Source organism: Bombus impatiens, unplaced genomic scaffold, assembly GCF_000188095.3.
Source record: "Bombus impatiens unplaced genomic scaffold, BIMP_2.2 scf_0151, whole genome shotgun sequence".
NCBI lineage: Eukaryota > Metazoa > Arthropoda > Insecta > Hymenoptera > Apidae > Bombus > Bombus impatiens.
Genome location: NT_176570.1, coordinates 1798798 through 1818925, shown reverse-complemented (window position 1 = coordinate 1818925; position 20128 = coordinate 1798798). Strand labels below are relative to the sequence as shown.

Here is a 20128-nt window from a genome sequence, read left to right as displayed (position 1 = left end):
GGTGACAGCAGCACGCGCCTTAAGGCGCATTCACAAGACACGAGGGCCCAATCCTCGAGGCAATAAATTCTCTCTCCTTCTCTGTCTGTCTTTCTCTCTGCCCATCTGGGATGCTTGTTGCATGTTTCTTGTAAGTGAGGCTAACTGATGTAAATGCCTGCTTCGTCCGTGCTGGAACTTAATTAATCTTCTTCCCTGTATCTTCTTCGCCCTTCCACGCCCCGTTCTCGGCCAGCACTCGATCGACCGATCATTAATCATCGATTGTTCCGCGAACAATCCTGGATAACACGGAATAGGTGCACCAGAGGATGGTTTTCAGACTCGATTAAGCGTTTAATAGGTGGATTTTGTGGTTCAAGTGTGGCGATGCTTTTGACAGGGACCTTGCGGTTTTGATTTTTGGAATATTAGGCGTCGAGAGAAGAATAGGCTGATAGCGAAGAGATTGGCAGAAATTTAGTTTCGCAGGAATTGCAATTTTTATGAAGTAAATGCATCGTACATGGGTATACAATATATAGGGTATACATACGTAACGATATATTGATCATTAATGATCAAACAATATAATTTCCGAAGTGGCAATTTAAAAACACTCTTATAATCGTGGTATATTTTAAGCGTAGTTCTATGTTTCGAAAATACGTATACGAATTTGAAGATTAGGGAATGCCCTCCACATTCTCAAATTAATGTTTCCGAACGTACGTTCATCTAAGAAAATCACACAAATATTTTGATCTTTCGCCGATAACGAGATTCTATTATCTTCATCACGAACGAACACAGTATTTGCACAAGTCTTCTTAAAGAACGAACGTAAGTAGCAACTTGATCGAACTTCTTCTGCGGTGTAATCGATAGCGAACCATAGCACCGATTCAAATTGAAACTTGGATCAGACAATATTTCGTACGTCGTAACCTAACATTTTAATCATTGCCAATCATTTCGCAAGCACTTACGTTCGCGAGATCGCGGTATCATAATGCGATCACGTAGCACGGCGACACGGCATCTACTTGATAAGCCGTACGTGCCACCATTAGGCGCACACGATAATTTTATTTGCCGGCCACTCTCGGCTTGCCCCTTCCTCCATGCGTGTACGGTACCTGGCGGGTATTTGGCTGTGCGCCGGGACGCCGAGATAAATGATGTGAACGCACTCTTAACGTTCATTTGCATCCCAACAGAGAACCACCACTACCACTTCCATCATCGCCATCGTAACCGACAAACATATACGTATGCATAAATATATACGTATATACGGATACGTATATATAGCAAGAACTATGTGGCTGTCGCGACTTCAGAATGATTTATTCCGACTTTAATCCGCGACGACGTTGAAACCTCGATGCCGATGCTCTCCGTGAGATACACGTTGACAGCTGGCCTCTGCTAATGATATTTATGAAAGTCAACTCAATTTTCAAGTAACGTCTGATGTAACGCGGAAGCGAAAGTCCTCGCTGTCGTTAGGAGGAGGTTTTCTCTTGGAACGTAGCGCAAAACGTTCCAAAGAAATCGTTGTCTCACCGTCTGTTTCGCCGTCGTGTGTGAACAGTCCACGGTACGCGACTCATATACAGGGTGAGGCAGCTAACTGCTAGCATTTCGACAGGTTTCTTGGATTTAATGTAGGCGAACGTGAGAAAATAGGTTTAGGCGAGCAACATGAGCGTTTGGTTTTCTAATTTAACGCTCGAGGGTGTCATAAACACACAGAATAGATATTCTTCGCAGAATCGACGACATTCGCAGGAGATTTGAAACACAAGTTATAAAACTACCTTACGTCGAGAAATTTTTGATATTTGTAAGGTTAACGAATGTCCTGTGGTTAGAAATGGATCGTAGAAAGGATACGATACCGGATCGATAACTCCTGAATGGGAGTTTATAGTAACTGGAAATTGTTAAATTCTTCTATTAATCTTCTCAACGACGTATCACACCTCTCCTATGTATTTATTGTTAGCGAAGAGATTAAAAGTATCATTGAAATTTCGAAACACACGTGTACTAAGAGAAGAAGTTGAACGACGCACCATGTGCGTGTTCTCCCTGTCTTGAATCATCGTCCGAACCAACTTTTCACTTAGGCTATTAACGAATCTTCGCGCAACTAAATAGATCGAAGAGACGTTCTATCAACGTAAAGTAAAAATGCTATACTTGAGAATTTCCCAAAAATATATTCATATCCACATCCTTATCTTCGTAACATCGTTACCTTCGGAATTATCAAAATAATTGGTCTCACCCTGTATAGAAAGTTGAATATTGTCCGGGAGGTGGTGAGACAGGAAACACGCTAACTCTTTGGAATCTTTCTCTTTCTTTGGCTAAAGCACACGTCGGTTCTGTGCTACGCCCTGCTTCTGAGAGGTTCCACCAAGGAACTCTGGATCGTTCGCGGTCCCCTGGTGCACGATCGATCACGAGGATCTCGGTAGGTGTTCCAGCGGGTATAATAATAACCGGCTAACAAGGGCAGCCAGAGTTCAGGTAGGTGCACTCCTGAGAGGCACACACCGTGCACGTAGGAAGTCGAGCAACAAATGGCTAGGTGGCTGCTGCCTGGGTCCCGACCCCGTCCCGCCACGATTAATATTTCCATCGTGCATTGTTCCTCGTCACGTAAATCTCTAGCTGGTGAGATAAGCGCTTTGGAAACCGTTTATAAGGTCGATTTGTATCGTATACACGCGGTCTATCGTACAAGGGGAACAGATTCGCACAGTGCCTCCTTCCCTCTACATCGATTCCACGATTATCCTAGTGGAGAACGTCGATCGGATGTTTTTTTAGTTTCTCTCGGAAGTTATGCAAGTTCGGTTATTTCGATCTGTTCTGTTCGTTCCGCGTTTCCTTCTATTTCTTGGGTATTTCAGAAATGACTCTCGAAACATAAGGCTTCTGTTCGACAGGATATTTTCAACCACGATTTTCTAATTACGTACAACGAAAGAGAGAAACTTTGAAAGTTTACAGTTTACGAAGTTCGATAACAGGCACCTGTGTTAGAGACAATTGCGCGATATCTAATTTCGTCGAAACGCAGCAAGGAGAAATACACATGGGAGGCTCATTTTCTGCGATCTTTCGCAACAACTGTTGGGAACATAGACGCGATAAATGATAAATTACGTTTGCCATAGATATATTGAAATTCCTATGTACGTGCTCAGTTTGGTTTCAAATTTGAATGATATAATCGCGACAACCGTGTCTCGTTACAGAACTAATTTACATAACACGCATGATACGTACATCGAAGCTTCCTACGTTAAATATTCGAATACTTTCGCGAGTCAGTGTGTCCTTACGTAAGTTTGACACCGGATAGCGACTCTTAAATACTTTTCTAATCATTCCTAAGAATAGCTCTGCCTTTTGCAAGTGTCCCGATACTTGTGAGCGGAGGTGTAGCACGTTGAAATCGACCAGGTGTGTTCCTTGGACAGCGACACGATGGACGACGAGTATGCTTCGCGTGGCACACTTCCCCAATTCTCTCATTGTTCTGGCGCGCGAACCGTTCGAAATAAACGATTCCCCTTGGGAAGAAGGGAAGCGGAACGGTGGGTTGGCGAGGATCGCGATCGTCCTGGCAGCGTGGGAGGGCCGTGGTTAATTGATAATTAAGCGCGACCGGTCTACCGACCGCGCCAGCGGCCAGCGCCGAATTTAACGACGCTGTTTCTGCGCGGCATTAATCATCCGATAAATCATCGTAACGGATTTGCCTGGCTTGTATTCCCGGCTGCGGCGAACGGCTAGCGGATTCGTCCCAGGAACCGTGCTGCGACTTTGATTTGCTGCGCGCACTCACAATATCTTGCGAGAAATACAAAGTTACAGAAGACCATTTTGTCTTTCAGCAATTTATTCGTGGAATTTATCGATTTGTTTATTTGTTGCGACTACGCGACAGGCTCAATAGGCTGTGTGACGATACGAAGGTAAAACGCGGTTTCAATTTACGGAGCGTTCAGGCGATCAATATCATTGTCGATATTTAAGGTTCTCTACATTGTTATACGTAAGAGACACTTTACACGATGTATGTATATATATTTTTATATGTTTATATTTATTATCATTTTTCAATACGACGTCGAGAACTTCAAATATCGACGATAATATTGATCGTCCGAATTATACTTTAGAAACTTCTTGAGATTCTTGTATCGGGATTGTGGGCTGACTACAAACCTCTATGCTCGCAGTTATGAATGATACGCGATGAAAAATGGAGCAAACGTATACGATATCAGTAGCGGAGATTTGCCGTGATAAGAGCACGGTGTGATCGGTTTGATTTAGATTATGGTATCGTACTATAGTAGTGTGATATTTAAGCAAGTGTTGCGTTCATTCGCCAAACACGCGAATCTACGTTTCTTAGTATCCACCTTTGTAGATTGTATTTTTACGAACAGAATGACGAAATCTACCGGTGTTCGAAGATAAGTCGACGTGGTTGTATGGTTAAGACGCGATATGAATTCAGAAACGTCTTCACATCCTTGGGCAACGTTATCGATTTCGTATGTAGATGGATGCTTTGAGTCTTATCGTTAATACATCGTTTTTTTATAGGCTGTCTTCGCGAACTTCGTGATTGACAAAATCTACCAATGTTCGCAATTTAGCCAGACGAAGACTCGAAGTCTCCTCTAATCTAAGTTACTTGGTATATTTACTCTGATTTTTTTTTACATCTAAAAGTTTAGAAATTTCTCCAAGATAGTTACGTAGAGATGAGAATCGATGCTGATCGTTGATCCCTATAGATGATCAGCAGAAGGCCTTGGAAAAAATCTGCCTCGTTGTACGTAAGCTCGAAACGCGACAAACTGGAGGTAAAAACGGTAACGAGCTTATTTCTGGCTCCGAGAATGTCGGGTGATAACATCCTTGGACGATCGTTAGATCCATAAGATACGATCGACTCGAGAACTTTTGTCAATTATTGTTCGTTTTTATTCGCCTGACTTTTTCCACTCCATACCATCGTCGAGCTTTAGGGGAACATAATGTTCGCCTTTTTACAACGCACGCGAAAATAACTCGCTTTCACGACGAAGGGAAACAAAGGACAAGCGATACTTTGTTTCTTTTTAGTGATTTAAGGTGTGGTAGTTAAAAAAAAAAGATATTACAGTGGTGGGTGGCTGGAAAGCGTCAGTGGCCTTTAAAATTCCATTCGTCCATACAGGATGCCTGGGGATTTTACGGATTTTGGTAATATGCATTTAAAAAAGAATGCAAGGGGCATTTTAATAGCGAGGAAAGTATCGTATGCTTAATATGGCATGACATATCGGTGCTTGCAATTTTATTTATTATTGGTATAGTATAAGAAGTTGTAATTTATATATGTTGGTAATATCGTAGAAATTATTCACGTCATTCGAATAGTACCTTAAATGGAATTAAAAAGCGTACGTATTGCAAATTGTAGTAAAGCATACGTGTCAGACTATATCGCAAGGTATCTTCCTCCAATATTAATTTTAAAATCGTACATCCTCCAAATCCAAAAAAATTATACATCACTCGCTGTTTGAAAAACGCTGTGTAATTTAAAACAGTTCAAACCTACATAAATGATATATTTTTTAAATACACTTTTTAAATCTTACTTCATTCGCTGTTAATCTTCCCAATATTGGGATCAAAAGATTCTTTTATGATTGAATTATGATAATAATTATGAACTCCTAGATTGCCGAGTAGTAAATTGAAAAATTCGAAACACCTTCGCAGGCGAAGAAAATTGTCTTTGTGGAAAGTTAAAGATCGCGAACGACGCTTTCTTCTCGCCAGACGACCGTCACTGAAATTCTGCTGATCGTCGAATTCCCACGTGTGCAAATAAACCGCGGAAACGCGTCAAAGCACCGATGTAATTTTTAAAAACGTTCGACGCGGTAGCCTTTCCGAAAATAGCCATGGCTGTGGCCAGGAACAAAGAGGCGATCGTCGGAAGGGCCATTTTTCATCGGCACAGCCCGACGCTAAAGGACTCGAGCCAGCATTAATTATTTCCCTTCGGCAGATACCTGTAACAGCCTCGTGACCGGTTGGTAATTAAGGTCAGGCGAAACGAGAAAAGCTGCGCGTACCATTTTATGCAACCGCGTGTCGTCCACCCCTTTTAACCCTTTTGGAGCGATACTCCGTTTACCGGCATTGTCCGGCTTAATGAACAGGGATAATAAGCAGACTCTGGATATTTGTGTAAACGCGTGTCTCTACTGAAAACAGCTAAAGAAACGGTGACTAGAAATTTGTTTTGTCGCGAGTAGATTGGCGATATCTGGGCAAGTTCGGATTTTTAGGGATGCGGCTAAAGATGCGAGACTTAAGCAACAAGCATCGTTGATTGAATATCCTAGCGAGTACCACATACATTGGATATTTTACATGCTTTATATACTTTCGTACATTTTATATATTTTTATATAAACACCCATAGAGCGAAATTAGCAGAGTGTTTTGACAATTCGCTGTTTATTTTGCATGCTGTGTATGATTTATATTGAGCCATCTCTCAAGTAACATGGTCACTTTGGTAGCCAAGTTTGAAACAATGGAAGTTGCTACTATTGGAGTTTCAGAAAAAAATTTTTTTTTTTTATTTATTTGTTGAAATTACAATCAATTCTCGCGTTGAGAATTTTCAGTAATTTTTCTGACGTGGCACAGTGACATGGCTGTTTATTTACAATAAGTTAATACTTATTATAGATAGGTATAATTTATAAGTATTATAAGTAAGTGCATATGCTTAATTTGGATAACTAAATGAATCTAGCGTTTAGGTCTAGCGGGTAGTGCCTCTTCAGCCTGCGAATCTGGTCCGTCGTATCAAGTAGTCCAGCGATTAGGGGGTTTCGGTGTTTGTTGACTCTTTTGCTATATCTGTCGCTATATTTTGCTATTTCCTCTTTGACTGTGGGTATCTTGAGGTCGCGATGGATGGTTTCGTTGGTAACATACCAAGGTGCGTCTATTAAGGATCTTAGCGTTTTCGATTGGAAGCGTTGTAGTATTTCGATGTTGGAGTTACTTGCTGTTCCCCATAGTTGGATTCCGTAGGTCCAGACAGGTTTTATTACGGTCTTGTAGAGGGTAATTTTATTCTGTATGTTTAGTTTGGAGCCTGTCAGCCAATAGAGTTTTTTTAGTTTGTCCTTTAGTTGCTTCGTTTTATCTGAGATATGTTTCTTCCACGTTAGTCTCCTGTCCAGGGTCATGCCCAGGTATCGAACTGAGTCCCTGCTAGGAAAGTTTCAGAAAAATTGAAACAGAAAACTTAACAAGGAGAGACGACGAATTACGAATGCACGAAAAAATTCATCACCGATGTATCGCTAACATTCTTTATTTTCTCGTAGCATACGAAAAGCACCGACTAAACTACTCACGGGATGACCTGATACTTTTCCCATGTATAAGAGCGCATTTTATTAAATAACGTAAACAAGCTGTATAGTGAATATTTTATCGAGCCAGCCTTCGCGATCCGAGGATTAAACATCCTTTAAAGGATAAAGATGGCATTATATTAGAAACGTCAACAGAGATTCGATCGGTTATGCAGGCCCATTGACCAGTTTCGTTGGCTCGTGAGGCGAGTTCAATGGAATCGAGATATTCCACCTTTCCCTTGTGTATCGCGTTACAACGCCGCTTTCATTCGACTTCGTCAGGTAGTATGCGAACCGAAACTGTCTTAAACTCGCGCCAAGCCACCCACGCGCGACCCGATACTCTATCTTTCAGCTGATACGACTAGGTGGACGTCTATATAAAGAATAACAGTACATTTCGCGAGTAGAGACAGCCTGTGCGACCGGATAGAATACCTGGCAGCGAACGTCATACGATAAAGCGAGTCCAAGAGGAAAATTAAGTAATATACCAGATCAGTGTCATTCTTTCATTCGTCGTTCGATTTTTCGCCCTTTGTTTCGTCTTTTTGTATCGAATATCTGCGTAAGGCTAAACTCGACGAAGATGTAGATTATTTTAACTGTTCATAGTCCACTGATAGAGCTAGAGACACGTTGATAGCGTGGAAATTGTATTGTAATTTGTCGATGGTATCATAGACAAGGAAAGGAAAAGGCAAGGAAGTTCGTCGTGCGAGCAACATATTAATGAACATTTTTGGACTTTGTTACGTCGCGTAACACTCTACCTAGACCAGGCCACACACCGCGGGCAAGATAGCAACCAGATGTCTTCGGATACTTACTGCGTACCCTCCATAAATCTCAGGAATTTCCTAGTCAAGGTCCTTCAAACCTAACAAACATCTGTTTTCCGAATCATTTCTAAAGACCATTGTCTACTACGGCCTGACAAGGGAAAGTTAGTTTTTCTAACTTTTCCTCCTACTAACCACTTTCTATCGAGGGCGGCTAAGACCCTTCCTAATCCACCAACCTTCGTTTAACCAATTAACAACGAAGCCTATTTCCTTCACTCTCTTAGCCAAAATCGTCACCAACAAATCCGATGGTCCCGTACGCTAGACACATCCATCCTTAGCTTTCCTCCGCTACAGCATCGTCTCCGAACATCACTGATTTTCTATCTTTCGAACAGTCAACATCCTTCGACCGGGTTTACACCCGAAGATCAGTCACTCACTCGTCTTATACACACGCACCAGCGTAACTATCTTCTTTACAAATTGTTAGAATAAACGGTGATTTATAACTTACTATACAGTGTTACATTCATTTTGTGTTACACCGAAGTTGTTGGATTGTGAAAATATATAACCTGTTAGTAGCAGCGTTATCTTCAATTTAACTACTCTTATTATCCCAAAAGAAATAAGGGATCGAACGATTCGAGGCGTCGATTAACAAATCGTAACGGGAATTTACGACTCCCGTTGGCGCGCTTCTTCGAGATCGTCTCTCCCCGCGAACGTGCAAAAACAGACTTTTCGTGATAGAACTGTTGATTTGAAACAGTATGCCGAAATTGTTGAACGATCTTGTCGCAAAGATTTTCAGAAAATAACGATTTACGATTCGTTATATTAGTCGTAAATCTTTTCAATGTAGAATCTATGGTTATAGACCTCCTTGGTGTATAGAATTTTTAATTATAAATCTTAATATCGGATGTTGGTATACGTGTAACTTAGGGCGATCTTCTTCTTTAACCCATTTGAAATTATTCTCCGGGGCTAAGAATTTTGTTCGTCTGCGGAAATTTATCCTGTTAACAGGCTACGGACTTTATTTACACTTTTATGCATTTACGATAAATTTGAAGATGAGAAAAGCCACAGAATGCATATAATATACAAAGAATACATAGAATATCCAAAGTGAAATGCTCGTTGTAATGTTCCGTAAACGAAACAGATTACTAGAAACTATATTTTTCTAGTTCTCTCCGTAAAATTATGAAATTGTATAAAAATCCGTAGTCTACTTATCGATCAATCCTCGTGCTGCAACTAAAAAAGTCACCTCGTTCAGGAAACGAAATATGGAAGAAATAAAACGTCCGAAGTATACAGTAGCTGCTGATTCTAAAATCAGATAAAATATGAATATTCGAACTTTATACGCGTCAACTTAACGTGATACCTTCTTCTTCTTCCTCAGAAGGCAAGCGAGTGGTAGCGAATCCTCTTGGAAGAGGAATCGAATCGTAATTAAGACACGACAGAGGAATCGTCTGTGAAACAAACGACACACGGTGGGCGGAGATGGCTGTTGGAAATTCGATTTTAATACCCTGGAGGGGGATCGAGTCATAAACGTCGCCGATTTTATGAAGTCATTCAGCTTTTCCCTCCCGCGGCAATAAAACGTGTTTCCTCTGCGTGAAGTATTAACCAGAAAGGATCGACTTGTCGTAAATCTTATGGCATTGCGTGTCTTTTGTACGCCCATTTAGGAAGTCACGTCTATGAAAGATCGATCGTCTGAGATCGGTGGTTACCGTTGCGAAAAGGAATTAAGAAAAGAGAATGGTTTGAGTCAACACAGGTGAAACGAAACGGTGATAAAATGTCATTGATCGTTGCTGCTTATTTCGAGAAAATTAATTGGTGTTACTGATGCAAGATTACAGGTGATTAATCTTTTCACGCAACCATTTCTTTCTACATTGCGTAAAGCATTAAATTAACCTTTATGCGACCAACCGAAGAGTATAAGTAAGTTAAGTGTTTAAAACTTTTGCATAGATTTAAGTAAAAATATCCAAAGAATGGAGATCTGGAGGATTCTTGAGAAATATGATTTTAAAATCCGCTCTTCTTGTTATTTCCTACCCAATTACGATTTTCTTTTTTAATAAAATAAAATGTACGAAAATGGTTTCAATTTTGCATTGAATATCTTCTTAACCCATCATAATCGATTACTAAAATTTCCGTAATTTTCGAATTACGTGTTTCTTCTACCTTAAAAAGTATCTCAAGTTTGAACGATACATGCAAAAATTGTTATTAATACGTATGATGTGTCTTCTCGATTTCGTGTCGGATATCTTCTTAAACCGCTACGATCGAAATTAGACGGAGCTTGAAATATAAAAATTTGTGGCTGCCAGCAAGGCGAGATAAACTACTTCTCATGATCACCGAATGACCACGAATTCTCAGCTAATGGATTAATCACATCTTCTTTCTCCCCTCGGCATATCCTCAAACAATCGTCAACGTCATCGTACACCTGTGCTCTCATCGTTCGACGTTTAACGCAGCGCCGACAAGAAAAATTTCACTTACTCCCCTGACTATTCTCTCCTTTTCCTTCTAATTACGATCTTGCCGTGGAACAGGGGACACGTGACTGGTGTTCGTAAGCGAGCCCTTGAAAAGGGGCATTGTTTCGTTGCGGAAGAAGCGTTCAGGGACACGATAGAAGCAGAAAAGATATTGCCAGGCCGCGTCATGCCGTGTCGTGGACAGTTCCACTCTTCTGCCAGCCTCTTATGCAAGTGCATGTGCGATGTAACCAAGTGCACGCGCTTAATAGGAAAGCATAGGCGTGCAATAGGTAAAATATGTATGTTCGTTGGTATAATTAACACGACGAACTGTTTGACGCTGCATGAAATTCCAAGGATCAGACTTCGCAAGGATGTAGACTCGTATAATTACTAAATTGCGGGTTTCCATGCAAATTCATATTTTTGAGTACACAAATAAAATAGTACAACCTCGGTAGAAAATTGTTTTATTTATCGCGTATTATAGGAAGCACTGTAATTTGCATATTTTATACATATTTTTTTCCTTTTTTTTTACATATATTACGCGCATTCTGTGCAACTTTACACTTTCAAATACAAACGTATAAAAATGCACGATCTAATAATTACAGTATTTCGATTGCCTATATGAGGTTTGTTAAAAGTAAAATTTAACAATCCTTCGTTCACAATCCTACGAGGTGCATAATTATTTAAAGACGAAGATTGCCTGGAGTAAGAAATAAAACTTCTTTGCGCAAGCGTGTTTCAAAGGTTTTGCGCCATTCAAAATGATACACCGGTGAAGTACAGTCAAACAGACGTCTTAAAAGCATCATAAAATTGAAGTCCACCTTGCTGTCTAACGATCGCGTTACTTCTGTTTGTCGTTGCTTCGAGAAAATTACGCGCATACTTGCTTAGCAAATAATGATACACCGGAATGACAGAGGCGATCTTTATGCTTGCTATTCAACATCGTCTTGCATCCTCCATTGAGGACTCGTTAAATGTCTGAAATAAATCTTAAAGGAGTTTTTACACGTCTAACGTTGAATTGTAAAACGAAAAGTTCATGGGAAAAATTGGAAAAAAAAAAGAAGAAAGGTTGGAATTATTTGTTTGGACCAATGTTTCCATAAAGAACACATTCCACTTCCGTTTATCCAAATAGAACTTCCATCTGTCTGGGAGATGGAAACCTTGTGTGAAACCTTGAAGTTGCTTTTTCGCTGTACTCCTCGTATTTGGTAATACTACTCGAATTTATGAAGTTACCCAACCGATAGCTTTCGAATATCAAAGAATGCCCATCGAATCTGAAACAAACATGTCATTTGGCTAGATATCTTAGCTAATTAAAACGATCACCTGGGAGACGGTTTGTATCCTGATTTGGTAATCTAATTAACTTTCTTTCTGTTCGCCGATTAGGTTTCGAGTCGTCGAATCTTTTAAGTGAAAGCTATTCTCTTAAACTACATAGCTGCATATTCAGCTTCCACGAGATGTAGAATACTTCGTAGAAAATATTCTTTTGCATGTGGAAGAGAATCAAATGTAGTAGTACTGAATCGATAGAGCTTAAGGTTAGGAATCTTTCAATTCGAAAGTTATTTTCAGTGAAAGAGCGATACGATACTTTTTATTTTCCTATGGTTGGAAAATTTCTTAAATTCGAAGGAGGATCGTCAGTGATATGCATGATTTTTTTTTTTTTATTTTAAAGCATTAGGGATCCTTCTGCTCGTTAAAACGAGAATAAGATTATCGTCGAGAAAATTGTGAACACGAGAAAACCACAGGTTAATACATAAAAATTCATTTTCTAATGGAATTTCGTATAGCACGCATAATACAGGAAGATTCGTAACTGGTGATACAAATGTGTACAGGGTGATTGTACGAGAAAAGATAAGGCGAAAGTGCAAAATAAAATTGTTCCATGGGTTTCGTTTTCGAGAAAGACAAGTTCGAAAATTAAACTTGTCTAATTTTGCACCGAACAAGAGTACCATAAATAATCGACAGTAAGTTAAGCTCCGTGCGAAAATAAGTAAAAAATGCGGAATAGAATATTTTCACAAGACGCTTTGTTCCCGAGAGACAAGAATTTGAAAATGTACAATACCATGCACCAATGTACCATTTTTAACTGAACATGTTCAAACTTTATTTCTTTGAAAACGAGGGCTTAAACGAAGAAATTCTATCTCACGATCTTGATTTATTTTCGCACGTACAACAACCTTCTGCTGATCGTTTGCTCATACGCAAAGTGATCTGCGCTAAGCCAAGTTCAAGTACAGTCGATAAATTTTCAAACTCGATTTCCTCACGAACGAAACGTCGTACGAAGAAATCTTATCTCGCACTTTCCACTTGTTTTTTTACGTAGAATCACCACCACCGTGCCCGCTTCTAACACCCCAGTCACGGACCACCCTGTGCATTCGCAGAACTTGTCCACAAACGTTGCAATATACTTTGCATTTTGAACCTGCGCGCAAAAAGGCGTCTCGCCACAGGATACCGGAATTGAAGCGTGTTTACGGAACTGTTACGGAGAGAAGGACCCTCGCAGAGAGGTCGCAAAGCGGAGTGCTGTAATCGAGGGCCGCGTTATTAGCAGACAATATCGGTATCTGGTCGCGCGAATAGTTGCGGATCGTTATCTACGCGATGGTACACGCAGCGGAGACATAACTTGTCCTGGACGATCGTCGCTTATCCCGCGGGATCGCGTGGGCGTTAAAGCGCGCGCGGTTCTCTCGCCCACCTGAATCGATTTCAAATGGACAACACAACCGTCGTCTGTCGCTCGTTTCGTTCTATCCGAGTGTCCTGTTAACGGTCGACGCAGTTAAAAACCGACACCGATCGCGTTTAGCCACGGGATCCTTTTACGACTTTCCGTGTTTCTCGTTACGAAGCCGTGGGATTTGTTAAGCTTCGTCGTTTCGGTAATTGTTGGCAGGTCGTTAGGGATAGCAGCCGTGTTTTACGAACAGTATGAGCCTGTGATGGTCTTTTCAGAGGATTGAGCGATAAGCTAAACGAGTCCCCTGTCGCGAAATTGAATATATTGGCAGGAGATTACGAGAGGATATAACAGATAGCGTAAATTGAAACGTTGATAGGTTTCTGTAATACTTCGTCGTTTGTCATAGTTTTTCTTAAATATTAGTAGGAATATTATTTATATTAACGTGTTTAGATCAGGTCTGTTGTTGGTTCATTATTGGTATAGAAGTGCGTGATATTTATTTTTATTACATTTAATCTAAATTATTCACTAACTAGTCCATAATCTTAAAGCACATTATTTTCGAAAATACCAGGAAAAAATGCAGTCCTGTTATTAACTAGAACTTGTAAAGGCAATGTTTCTCGCAATTCTAAGAATATATTCATTCCTGAAACAGTTAATTCCAATATATGTTAATCACGTTTCATCTCGATCTTCTCTATCCACAACGAGTGAAATGCACAAGATTTCGTGTCGGTTTAAACTATTTCTCGAATTGCCAAATATTATTCGAAACAATGTTTGAAACGCAAAATATTACATGGAAGAGAGTTTAATTTTCGGAACATTCATACCGATCTCATTCACAACAATTAAAAAGCAAATATTTGGCCGGCTACGTTCTTCGATATGAATTCCAATCGAAATGTTTAAAACTTCGAAAATTGTCGGTGAAACAATGTCAAACAAAAACATTTCCGTTAACTCGCCCGAAATCCTTGCGAAATCCGCTCTATTTCCAAAACAACGAGCAACGAAACCGGCCAATCGATCGTCCCTATCGTACTGTCGCGGCGTCGACGAATCGTTTCGTCAGTAAAATTAATTGCATGTCCGTTCCTGGAATTGTTGTGAATCATATCGAGTGTTTATCGAGTGCAGCGATACGCGTTGCCACATGGACAAACACCATGCGAAACGATTTCACAACGAACGACTCGTGAGCCCCTGCGTTGCGTAATTCGACGTGCTATCCCGATTACCATCGATCGTTAAATATGTATGAGAGATTTAACCCTCTGTGAGCAAACTGGGTCGTCGTTGGCGAAATTTCGTCCTTGAATTTCGCCCGGAAAGAATTTTAATTTCTTCTGTAGAACGCTCGAAAAATTTGAATTGAATGGACGCGTCGGTGCTATCGGCGTGTACACGCGTCTTCTTGACGAATGATCGTTGAATTTTCGACTTGATGTATTTTAATAGAGAAATTTAGAAAGACAAAGTCAAAGTAAGATTATATTATTATAGGTAGAAAAGACATGCAGTTTCTAGGAAGGAATATTTCATTATCTATTTTAATCGCTAAAATTAATAAGCTTGAAGTAGTACAGAAATGGAGTTTTAGAAAGATTGCTCTAGGTTGTAATTTTCTAATTTCAATGACATTTATTGAGACGTAGAATCGAGGATATTATAGAATAAATGCAGTTATAAATCCCATTTAAGAAATTATACCCAGTGTTTTTTTTTCGTATTTCAGTATGTTATAGCCTGTATCATTAAATTATTACGTTCGTTGTTGGTAATTAAAAGTCTTCGAAATAAACGATACAATTAATTTTGACATGTTAAACGCGACTCATGCAAAAAGTGGGACGTCTGATGGAAAATGCAACGTCCTCCTCGACCGTAAAGGGTTAGAAAGCATACATGGACATCGGATAATGGAGGATGGAAGTGGGTAGTAAATCATGGAATAGACCGTGTCAAAACGTCCTTCAATATATCATTGTAGGAACGTGCTTAAGGAAATGTCGTAGGTGTGAGAAAATTCTTCGAACATCAGGTAGGTATGATTGAGATGTTTGAAAAACAAGAATTCGAAGATTGACTACGTCTAAAAGTCATTTTCTTGGTAGTAAGAGAGTTATTTATAGATGTACAAAATTTACATAGCTTCGAAGTACGTATAACGTTACGACATGTAGGAAACTATCAAAACAGTGAATTTTTTAATCATTAGCCTACGTCACAAGGTATTTCCAAACTGCCTTTGACTTTCCCATAATCTCGTTCTTAAAACTGTCGATCATCTCCAAGTTTCTACTTTCTTTTAATAAACTGAAGTTTTGATTGGAAGCGTTCAATTCTCAGGATCGTTAGTTCACACGGTAAGTGATTTTTATCACAATTTCATAACGATGTAATAATTTCCTAATCTCTCAAAGAAATCTTCCAACATCCTCTCAAGAATAATTTTCAAATATTTTTAATAGTTTCCCAATTTCCTAAAAACATCCTATTTCGCTTCAACAGATTCGTCCATCCAAACCAAACTTCCAAATTTTACACCAAAATATAGTAGCGACGTTTCTTCTCCCTTCTCCCTTCAAATTTCAACACTGCCGCCTTCAACCAAATCCTCTACCTATCCTAACCTTGAAAAGACATCTGCACAGAGCCATTACAGCCTCGATCACTATCATTTTCGAATCGGCAGAAACAGCACTTCCATCCCGTTTCCCATATCAATCAACCAAGCGAACATCGTATTCTTGACCGGCCTGCCAGGTGTTTGTTTCCGCGTCCTTCGAAAAATCCCTCTTCCTCCGTTGTGACAGACGTCCTCGAGATCGTGCCAATTATGGTGACCAGATGCCAAGCCTGGCGATTTAGCAGATGGAAAAGGTTCACGGCCACGACGATCACCTTGGTCGATCCCGCGAGACTAATGCGCTTAGACCCTTCCTTCCTATACACACCGATCGTCGATGATCACGATCTCGTCGATCCTGTTCCCGGGTAATAATTACCGGCTGGCTGTCAGTGCCAGGTCAATGGGAAAGCATTGGAACGGCTACGAGAATCGACAGCTTCCGCGGGTCGTTAAACCTGAAACGCTTCTCGCTGCCGTGCGCCACCAGGATACGTGGCTCCGCGACTCTTTTCGTCGTGATCGATGCATTAGCAATTAGAACGCGGAATTGGGTCTCTCTCTCTCTCTCTCTTTCTCTTTCTGTCGATGATTCTCTTCCTTTCAATTGGAAATCGATCGAGTAGTTGTGTAAGACGAAGCTGGTTAGAGATGTGGAGGTACAAGTGGTGATCAGGTAGCAGGTTTCTAATTGCTTCAGCAACGGTTTAAACAATTTTGCAAAAATTTTGGGGAATTTAGGGAATCGAAGCATTACGCGTTGGACGTTGCTTTGCTTGATCGTTTGGCGGGAGATAGAGCGTGGGGTGCTGAATGATTTGATTTGAGTGCTTTGTACAATAGAAACGCGACGAGGAATAGTTTAGGTTACGTAGGATTGTTCGAGGGAAAAGATTTTGGAAATTCGATACAGAATAATAATATTCGGATCTGGGGATCGTACAATAGCTTCGATGAAATGATTTTGTAAATTTTCCGTAGAGTAGGATGTACAAACGCGTGGAATATTTAGAACAAAGATTCGAGGAATCTGGTTAGCAAATCAAATCAAAGTCATTAGCTAGTTTCGATTAAAGAAGTATCGCAAAGATTACGAGTCAAAGTAGATTAACATAAACGAATCTTTAACTAGCGTACTACATAAAGCGAAAGCTCGTTTCCACGAAACGACACGATTCTCGAAACGTCTGAAAGAATCGTAAAGGAAGTGACTACGATCTTCTTCTCGTGGTGCAGCAGGTCGGAAGTGTTTCGAGCATCGACGATCGGTCGGAAGGTCAGAGGTGAGGCCTCGAGCGTGCCTCGAAAATAGAACGTGGTCACGTGGTGGGTACCGGTTTAGGCCGTTTCTATTTCAATTATCGCGCGACCGGGCAATTTGCTGGCGTTTAATCGCCGCCGAATCGCCGGCTAGCTTCGGGCTCGATTATAATTCTCTTCTCCACGTGTGTATACGTGGGGTTAGAGCAAAGTGAAACGGCGCGCGTGCGCGACCATCCGAGATCTAGATCGGGACTTTCCAGCCGCTCGTTCAGGAATGTTGATTAACGTGTTAATTAAGCGGCGCCGTTCATGCAAAAATTCGAACTGGTAGAAATGAGAAGAAAATTATTTCTCGTCGTGTATCTCGTTTTTCGTTTACGGTGGTTCAATGAAATTCAGCTCTTTTCCCGAAGGGATAAGATAATGTTCGGGTCGAAAGTGAAATCGAAATTTTCTTTTCTTTTTTTTCTCTCTCTCTCTCTCTCCCTCTCCCTCTGTTTGTTTTTAAAGTTATTCCGCGGGAGGAAAACTGGAAGTTACATGGACCCAGTTTCGTCTGTGGCTTACGTAAGAGAAAAGTTGCCACGATTATCCCGCCATTTTTTCCCCAACTTTCTAAAATTTCTAAGTGTTACGTTATGTCCAGTGGAATGGTTCGATCAAGTTCGAGAAGTTGAGCAGAATTTAACGCCAGATTCCTTCTTTTAGTTACGATTTTCAGTCTCTTAGATATTTTTCATATCGAGTAGAATACTACGACAGAGACGAATTTATGCAAATTTCAGTCTCTGTAGAACCATCTTTAATCGATCGAAACAGATTCATTTTTTTCTACTTGATACGTTTCATTTACATTCTATGACATTTGATAGCAACTTCGTCATTGTTTGTTCGATCGCTATTTAATTTTGCTTTTTATCTCGCTTTCTATTCGATAGTCGTACTAATCTTTTTTCTTTCGTTTGTCTTTCTTTTTCAGGAAAATGGTTGTCTTTACTCTCACATACGATGGGGCGAGGCTTTCGTGGTCGTTTACAGCGTGACGTGCAAACGAAGTTTTCAGGAAGCTCGCGGATTGCTGAAGCAACTGGCTGACTTACGTCTACCATCCTACTTCACTGCTCTGTTGCTCGGCAACAAGAGAGATCTGGATCATGCTCGGTGAGTGTTAGATCCAACTATACGCGTTAAGATTAGCGAATTAAAGGTCACAGCCGGTGCGGAGATTAATTCGGTATTCTAGTACGGGAACATGGTCGCATAAACGATAATATCTCGACGATTCTAACCGAAGGAAAATTATTTAAATCCTACAAAATTTTCGGTATAAAGTTGTATTACTCGTCGTGAATATCGAAATATCTAACCGAGTTACACGATATTAGATCGACGTGAAAATATCAGTCTACGATGCTACATATACTGTTGCTTTATACAGAATACTAAGTCCCGTTAGCGCTATAGCAGAGAACTATAAAAGAGATTTTGAGTTTAGAGAACCGATCGACGTAATCTTATTATCACTACAAACGTAAATGGCTTGGTAAGGTTTCTATGTCAGAAAGTTATCAGAAAACACAAATATCAAGTCCATAATAATTCCACATAATTTTATTAACATAACTGTTTCAAGCAAGAATATTTTGGTCTTTTGTATCTAAAAGTTATCGGCAACCATAAATATCGAGTCTAAAAGTTTGGAAAGTTGCTTGATATAATGTTATTAACTGAACGAGTCACCTCGACCAGTGCAATGTCTCTCGTTTTTGTATGAAAATGCTACCAGGAAACATAAATATCAAAGAACCTATAATCTTGTAGAATTAAAATCCAAAAAATTATCAGAAAATCCGAGTCTAAAATAAAGTGCAGGTCCAAACGAGATCCAAGTCGAAGTATCAAGCGTAAAAGTTTAGAAAGTTGCTCGGCATAATTTTATTAACTTAACAGCTTCAAACAAAAATATTCTCGTCTTTTATATCCAAAAATTATCAGGAAATATAAATATCAGGTCTAAGAGTTCAGAGGATTGCTCGACATTGTTTTATTATCAAACCGAATCACCTCGATTACTTTAGTATCTCGGTCTTTTGTATCAAAAAATCATCAGGAAACATAAATGCCAAAGAACCTGTAATCTTCTAGAATTAGAAACCAAAAATGATCAGAGAATATAAATACCAAGTGTAAAAGTTTAGAAAGTTGCTCGACATAATTTTATTGACGCAACAACTTCGGACAAAAATATCCTGCTCTTTCATGTCCAAAAATTATCAGCAACTATAAATACCAAGCCTGAGAGTTTAGAGAATTAGCATAATTTTATTAACAGAACGAATCATCTCGACCACTTCCATGCGTCGATCTTTTGTATCAAAAAATTTCTATCAGGAAACATAAATATCAGAGAACCTGTCATCTTCTAGTTCGAGTCCCAAATACATTATGCATATTACGTTGCAGGATTTTCCATGGTTGAAAAGTTAATATTTTTTAAACTGAATGAAACCTACGGTGAAGAAGAAAAAAGAAAAGAAGGAGTCGATCCGTTACACTGGAACCACTCATAAAGAAAACAGGGATCCAACGATCGAATGGAAGGCACGGCCATTCGAATTTTCCACGCGACTAGCACCGACGATACAAAGGAAAAGCTTGGAAGTGGCGATCGACGTGGCCGATCGGAATCGCGTCGACTAATCGGA

The 20128-nt window shown here is 40.0% G+C and overlaps 1 protein-coding gene across 5 annotated transcripts in view; it reads left to right on the top strand.

Annotated features, from left to right (window-relative positions):
* LOC100745249 (ras-related and estrogen-regulated growth inhibitor-like) overlaps nt 1-20128 on the top strand; it is an 89777-nt gene that overhangs the window by 49810 nt on the left and 19839 nt on the right. For all 5 annotated transcript variants that reach the window (XM_012382384.3, XM_012382383.3, XM_024365757.2 and 2 more), the window contains one exon: nt 18403-18584. In XM_012382384.3, coding sequence (XP_012237807.1) covers nt 18403-18584 — 182 coding nt within the window. The remainder of the gene's footprint in view (nt 1-18402; nt 18585-20128) is intronic.